Source organism: Sapajus apella, unplaced genomic scaffold (genome assembly GCF_009761245.1).
Source record: "Sapajus apella isolate SASKATOON/1434 unplaced genomic scaffold, GSC_monkey_1.0 scaffold6, whole genome shotgun sequence".
Classification (NCBI taxonomy): Eukaryota; Metazoa; Chordata; class Mammalia; order Primates; family Cebidae; genus Sapajus; species Sapajus apella.
Window position 1 is genome coordinate 30,822,901 of NW_022436946.1, and position 7,968 is coordinate 30,830,868.

Genomic DNA, 7,968 nt, shown 5'->3' on the forward strand with positions numbered 1-7,968 from the left:
TGGGCTATGCCACATAGTGATGATGGAAACTCATGTGATGGAGTTCAGAGTGACTTACAGGTGGACCAGGGTCCTAACTTCTAATTACCAAGTCAGAGCTGGGAGGAGCTGGTGACACTGTCTCTTTTCAGAAGAATCATTTGAGGAGTGAACAGGTTGGGTGGCTCAACTAAAGGCTATACATTCTTCTCCTTATTTCCAGTCTTATTATCTTTCCAATTTATCATAGTGACAAAAATAAAAACATCTTTGTCCTAGCAAGACCTGACTTTACATATTTAGTGAAACAGAGAGAGCCTTTTGAGCATACATTTCTGCTTAGAATATAAAGAACGTGAGAGTTCTAAAATGACTGTGACTCTTCCATGTCTAGAATTTGATGAAATAACACTAGTTCCTAATTCTATTTAATTTTATTTGAAAGTGCTTAAGAAAGGAGCAACATTTGCAGGATATTTGTTTCTGGCCATGTGCTCCATTCAGAAGGTTGGAACTAGACATCTCTTTTCCTGGAAAGTCTATGAAAAGGGGACACAGTACCTAGGATATGGGGAGAGAGGTAGCCAATTTCAAGTTTCCTTTCTGGAATTCCAACAGATCTGAAAGGATTTCAGGGTCCGAATCTTCACCTTGTTTAGATGTTGCCACATTCTGACAATCTTTGTTAATTTGGCTCTCAATTTAGTTTGTTCTAAATATTCTCAGATATTTTGGCTACTTGCATGCTAAAAATAAATCACATGGAGTGGGGAATTTGGTTCTGCACAACTGCGTGGAGATAAGACTTTTTTAAAAAACACGTACAATTCTGTTTTTAAAGTTTGTATTATCCATGCCCTAAAATGACTCACATGCTTCAGTGCAGGAAACAAAAAATTAAAAGTCATTTGACTTGCAGGAATAGAGATGTTTAGAGAAAATAGGTAGGGAATAACACATTTAGGAAGGTGAAAATGCACAAGTTATGACACATTTTGGCCCAGCTCCAAATCCTTAAAGCACTGATGTCTTGTTCCATCTTCTGTTTTCACCCATTACTTTCACTCCGATCCTATTCTGATTTCCAGCCAAGTAGTTTCTTATCTATTCGTCTTGGGCGCCACCGGAGGAAAGTTGCTATGCGGTGCTCCACCAGCTGACTGAAGAGGGGTGTTCCCTCCACAGATAACACTCAGCACTGAACTGGGGACAGTGGCCGGACACACAGTAGGGGGAGCCTAAGACAGTGTCACAATCAGTAGTGTGTGCCATTGGAAGGTAGGTCAGTGCAGGGAATCCTCGATACTTTACTACTGCTGTCTCTGGATTGGGCTTGCCGCTCTTCTTGGGGAAGGGCCACTTCTTGGGGCCCTGCACACACGAGGACGCACGTGGAAAGCCTCTGTAAACAGACACGCGTTCTGCTAACTGATGGCGACTACTGTACCGTCTTCTCGGGGAGAATTATTTTTACGTCAGGCCTCACGCTCGCCACACGGGGATTGCCGCCAGCGCCTGGCTGTCAGGTACCCGCCACACGGGGGAAGCACCGGCGGCGCTGTCCCAGTGCGCCCTCGCGAGTCACCCGCACTAGCCGCGGGGCTGCGGGACTGGCGGCGGCGGCGCTGAGAGGGGCGGGGCTTGGCTGCGGAGAAATGACGTCGCCGCCCCCGCTCGCGCCCTGGTAACGGCGGCTCCCGCGTCCTTCTCCATGTCCCCGCCTACCCCCGCCGCAGCCTGCCCCGTCTCCTCCTCCCTCCGGAGCCTCGCCAAGTCCTCCGTGCGGGCTGCGAGCGGGACCCGCGGAGCCGAGCTGTCCTGGACGTCGCCGCTGGGCGCGGGCTGAGGAGCCGGCTAGAGCTGGCCCGATCCCGGGCCGCCGTCGCCCAACCCTGGGCATCTGCTCCGCGCCTCTGTCCGCGCGGCTTCGGGCCGGCGGGACCGCCCCGGCCCTTCCAGGGGTGACTCGGGGGTCGCGGGCGGGAGGTCGCCTGAGGCCAGGGCTGGCGGGCGCCGGGTGCCTGGTTGGGAAGCGGCCGCCGCGGCTCTTGCCTCACGGACGTCGTTGCTCCGCGGGCCTGCCTCTGCGCGCGGGGACAGGTGCCCCGGTTGGGGTCTGTCGGGAAGATGGCGACCCCGGGCATGAGCTGGCAGCAGCACTATTACGGCGGCCCGGTGGCCGGGGCGGCCAAATTCGCGCCCTCGCCGGCCGCCGCGCAGCTGCCTGGGCACAGCATGGACTACAGCCAGGAGATGCACCTGAAAATGAGCAAGAAAATCGCCCAGCTCACCAAGGTAAGGGGCGCAGGGGCGGGGCGGGGCGGGTGGCGACCCCGTGCGGGCCGCGCCGGGCTCACCTGCCTGCCCGGGAGGCAGCGCGTCCTGCGCCTGCGGCGAGGGGAACGCGGCTCCTCCGCCGAAGCAACAGCCCGAGACTTACCTCCAAAACCCTGCAAACTTTGGTGGAACGCTAGCAACATGAATTTAAACTAGACAGCACAACGGAACGGTGGGTGTATGGGACCTGCACCTCATTGCCCTTTAGGGCTAAGCCAGCACAGAACAAATCAGAGTTTAGCTCCTTTATTCCACAATAATAAATCATTTTACTGCTGCTCCCATGCATGTGCCGGGGCTCCACGAGGCATCACAGCACAGTACCATTTGAAGTACAGTACCGTATTTACCTAATATGACCCAGAATCCTCGAAATTAAACAGTATCTTATTGGATACTCAGTTAAGGGGAGAATCAACTTTCAGAGGAAGGTAGAAGGGTAAAACATACCTTGAATGTCAATTTGGGGCATTTAGTGAGTTATTCCTTATCCTGACAAAATGTCAAACAAGACTTCTTAGATGAATCACACTGTGTCTGGGTGCAGTTCATTGGTTGCCTATCGAAGGATAATTTTCAAAGAGCAGATAGCCTGCGAATTTGCCCAAGTGTAGTTTAGGATTGTACCTAAATTCGTGAACTTTTTTCTAATTTAGTAAATGTTGATAATGAGAAGGAATTGGTATCTGTGAAGCAAGAGCAATTCATATCAGTTATATTGCTCTGCTTGTAACTATCTCACCAGCACTCTAGCAGTACATATCAGTGAGAAGTGATTTGTGGTGTCTGAAAGAAAGGTAATGTACCTTAACGTGTTTAAGCTGTTTCCTAACAGCTTATTAGGAGTGTTGATATGCTGAAGAGAGATGGACATTGTGGGGGTTACTGCTAGATAGCCTCTGAGTCTGACCCAACTCTAAAGGTCTCATATAATTCCATTTCTGGTTGGCACTTTCGAAAGAGTGAAGTAAGACATTAGATTTGGAAGAGAGGAAAGGAAGGAAATGAGAGTGAAAAAAAGGATGAAAAGAGGATAAAAAGATTTTAGTGAAGAAATGTGATTGAGGATAGAACAGATAACATTAAAGGACTACAGAATGAAAGCATAAATGAAAGAGGAAAAGAAAAGTTGCAAGTACATAGCATTAAAACTCAACCACCGTTTTGTGAAGTTTTTTTTTCTTTTGTTTTATGTCACCACTGTCTCAGAAGTTGCTGTGTGTCCAGTGCTTTGTTTCCTTTTTTCTTTTTTGTCAGTATTGCATTCAGAGAAAGGAAGATCTAAGAAGGAATGACAGCAGTATATCATCAGAACATTTACACATTTGGAGTCTAAAAGCCAGGCTTGCTGCAATAGTGTTTGATCTTCCAAATACTGATGTCCTGAATGAAACACATGAATATTTGTTCTGATTTTCTCTTACGATTGTCCATAACATCCACTATTCTCATTTTAGATGTAACCTTCTAGAGCCCTACTGTAAGTAATAGGAAAACTCAGTAAATTTGTAGTGAGACTATGTTCTGTTTAATAAAAGCCGTTGCTCTTCAGTACATTTTTTTCTTTCTACTTAGCACTTTTTCAATTTCCTGTTCTTTTATCAGAAAAAATAAGTCAGCACCACTGGTAAAGGTAGGTGTATTCGGTGTAAGCTGCTATTTTCTCCCATTACATTACCCACCTCACGTCTAGTGAGACAAGAGGATACTCTCAGGACAGTGCTCTCACACTGCTTGAATGCCACATCTAATCTTTACTGAGCGTTACTTGGACTGTGTTTGTAGTTACAGTCTGTAAATACTCTCTCCACCCCCTCTGCAAGGTACCTCTGATATTTCTTTATACTAGGTTTCTCAGTGTCTATTGACATTTTGGACTGGATAATTCCTTGTTGGTAGAGAGATGTCTCCTGTGCATTATAGGATGTTTAGCAGCATCCCTGGCACTACTCAGTGGGTACCAGTAGCTATTTTCACCACCCACCCCCAGTCATGACAATAAACATGCCACGAGATATTACCAAATTTCCCCAGGATGGAGCAGGGTAGCTGGGGCAGAATCATTCCAATTAAGAACCATTGACAGGCCGGGCGCGGGGGCTCACGCCTGTAATCCCAGCACTTTGGGAGGCCGAGGTGGGTGGATCACGAGGTCAAGAGATCAAGACCATCCTGGTCAACATGGTGAAACCCCATCTCTACTAAAAATACAAAAAGTTAGCTGGGCATGGTGGCGCGTACCTGTAATCCCAGCTACTCAGGAGGCTGAGGCAGGAGAATTGCCTGAACCCAGGAGGCGGAGGTTGTGGTGAGCCGAGATTGTGCCATTGCACTCCAGCCTGGGCAACAAGAGCGAAACTCCGACTCAACCAAAAAAAAAAAAAAAAAAAGAACCATTGACATATACTGAAATATCTAGGGGTTCTCCTGCCTTTATTTACTAAGGCCTGAGAATAAAACTATCTGATAATAGGACTCTGTTGCAGCCAACATCTTTCTGTTTCTACAACCATGTAATAAGACTTGCTTTTTTAATGTACCATTTTGAAAGCTGTCAAATTTTATAGTCATATGCACTTATTATAAATACTGTACCATAAGTATGACATCATGAGTGTATGTAAACGTAGAGAGGGACTGTTATAAACTTTACTACCTTTTGCCATATAGAATTTTTACCATGAAGAGTTTATTAATGAATTCATATCAGCAGAGGTGTGTTCCAGCTATGGTTGGGACTTGACAATGGCTTATATTTCATTATTGTACATTGTAGACGTAACCATTAAAATTGGATTTTATTTCTTTTGGAAAGAAGTCAGTAGAACTCAACTCTTCAGCATTATAGCAGCAGCATACTTAAGAGCCCCATGGGAACCTGACACACTGAGTTAAAATTCTCACTCAATCCACCACTTACTACTGTTGTGACCTTGAGCAAGTCATTAAACTCTGAGCCTCAGGTTTCCTAATCTTTAAAATAGAGATAATAATACCTATTTTACAGTTGTAGTAGCACATAGTAGGCTCTTAATTCAGGCTATCACTCCCTGAAAAGACATATACTAATATGTATATTAATGAAATATGGATTTTTTTAAATGCTTCTCTCCTTTTAAACCATTCTGCATTTAACAGCATTATATGATAGCGTACTTTTTTTGAGGGTTTTCTGCTAAACTCTTTAAAAATATATATATACAGTAGTAGTTTTTTCTCCTTCGAATATCAAAGCTTAAAGGTTTCATGTTTATTCTGTATTGTGGTAGTATAGTACTGAAAATACAGTGGGCATGTTTCAAATAATTGGCTGGCTATGAAAGGATAAGCATGAAAGTAATATATATTATAATTTTGTCCATAGCGAAGCTCAATATATTTTTAACTAAAAAGCAGTATTGGCTGTATGCATATTTGTTCAGATCCCATTTCCTAAGAGCCTAACAGAGCAGCCTTCTCATGGTAAGCAGAGCATCAGTTCTTTAAGCACCTTTTATGTAAGGGGGACTTTGGGAAATGTTACAGATACAGCAGGGAGCAAGACACAGTCTCTGCCTTTTAAAGGGAATCTAGCATATTTAGGTCACTCATGTCAAGTTTTAAGAATTAATATTAGATTCTTGAGCTATGTTATGGCAAGTTTATGCAAATGTTAAAGGCTGAACTATCTCAGGATAGGCAGTGAAGCTAGATGGGTTTTATAAGACCACATTTGTATACTTCTGTTCTCCACTGTGTTGATTTTTCAGGGTAGTAGGTTGAAAAGCAAGCCTTGTAGGATGTAATTATAAAAAACTTTTTTTGGTCACTTTCAAATTATTTTTTTCCCCTTTTTGTCCCTTTCAGTTTACTCTTTGAGACTGGTTCATCCTCTGCCATGGATTAACTTAATTTTTCTGGCTGCTTGTAAATAATACAAATCACCCTTCAGTAACAAAGTCACAAAAGTCTCAATTTGATTATTAAAATTAAATTACCCTTTACCAACAAGTAAAAACTACAGACCAAGCCTGAAATAAAGATGACGCTTCTCCCTTAGCTGGCCGCTTGCTCTTTCTATTGCAAGGGGGAAGCCAGTAACTGGGGATGGCAGCATCATTGCCTTTTTACTTCTCACCTGGTTTTCCTACTCTTCCTGCTTTGTCTTGCCAGCTCTGGTTTCTTATCCTTCCAAAGTTGGCCAAGGAAGAAGGGAAAAGTGTAAAGAGGAGCAGCAGACTTTTAGTTGATTAGTGAAGAAGCTAGCTGGTTATCTAGCTTTAGTGCTTTTGTAGCTGTTGCAGATGTTTAAAGCTTATTCTTTCACTGGTGAATGCTCTGTCTTCCACCTCAGTGGCTCTGGATTTTCACCTCAATTCCTTGACAGTGAACCTGAGGTTCTGGTTGGTTGCTTACTTCTTCCTCAGCCTCTTGGAGCTAGCAGTACCTTCACCTTCACTTTGCTGAGGCCTGTGCAAACTCTAGATACCCCTCTTGGATGGATTCATGTGAATCCACCCCAGGTTGCTCACTCTCCTTTAGGGGCCACATAGGGAGCACTCATTCTTTGCACAAACTCTGCTGGTGGTCCCAATTCAGCCCTCTCATTTTCACATGCCTCTTCATGCAGCTTCTCATCCTTTTGATTTTCCAGGGATTAATCAGGTGTCAGGTCAGCATGCTCTTGGAAGTGCTTGAGACACATGTCAGATTCTTCAACTCATCTCCCAAAAGCCTTTTTCCCTAGGCTTTAGGTATGGGACAAGCACCTTCCACTTTTCCACCTTGAAGACAGGCCCCTGTTACTACAGTTTTCTCCAGGGAAATCTCTGAAACCTACTCTGTAATCTCCTTGAAGCACCACCTCGTTAGTGGTGGGGGGTAGGAGGTTATACACCTCAGCATTTTTTTCTTTAGACTGCCTCTTTTGACTTTTTTGAGAATGTTCTGGCAGCTGCTTTGGAATGTAATTTCTATTGTCTTTCATTCTCAGCAGAAACTTCCCTTTTAATAACTTGTTATGTTAGCTGCTTATCAAATGCCTCTTTAGTTGATTGCACTTTTGATACAATTCAGTCTCTTTATTGCTTACTAGTATAGACATAACTAATATATGGAACAGTATAAGTTCCCAAAAAGCAGAAAGTAGTTTCTTTTGTGTTTTCTGTGCTTAGCATCAAGTTCTCTTATTTAATACCCAGCTTGTGGCTCTTCTACTAAAACTGCCCTGACCAACTACCCTTGTGCTTTCCTTGCTCTGCATTAACATTGATTGCTGGTACTTCTTACTTGATACCTAATAATGCAAACTTACAAACACTGTTTATTGTGTTTATAAATATACTTTTTTCCCTTAATTTGGCTGTAAGGTTCTAATCTCTAGGGACTGTATCTTTTATTTCATGTAACCTTAATATGAATGGTTTGCACATAGCACCAAAGCTTAATAAGTATTTACTGAAGAAGATGGTGGTAGTAATGACACAGGAGGTAATTTTGTTATACAGCAGAGAAAGACAATATTTTTGAGGAATTGTATCTGCTACTCTTCTGGCTTAATGATAGATCATTTCAACTGAGTTAAATTATTCCTAAATATTTAAATGTTTATTGACTGTCCTTTAAATGGCTTCAAAAAGCTATATATATATATATATATATATATATATATAT

General features: G+C 43.5%; 1 protein-coding gene across 13 annotated transcripts in view; it reads left to right on the top strand.

Moving 5' to 3' along the window:
- The first annotated feature begins 1,667 nt into the window (after positions 1 to 1,667).
- The window catches only part of FAM184A (family with sequence similarity 184 member A), a 123,565-nt gene continuing 117,264 nt past the window's right edge, over positions 1,668 to 7,968 (top strand). For 10 of the 13 annotated variants that reach the window (XR_004267836.1, XR_004267837.1, XR_004267835.1 and 7 more), the window contains exon 1: positions 1,765 to 2,274. Coding sequence is in view for 10 of the 13 variants with exons in the window: in XM_032274922.1 (XP_032130813.1) it covers positions 2,107 to 2,274 (168 nt within the window). In the remaining 3 variants the exon portion in view is untranslated. Of the gene's footprint in view, positions 2,275 to 7,968 lie in introns of all 13 variants that reach the window. The other 3 variants (XM_032274923.1, XM_032274930.1, XM_032274921.1) reach the window with 2 other exon arrangements.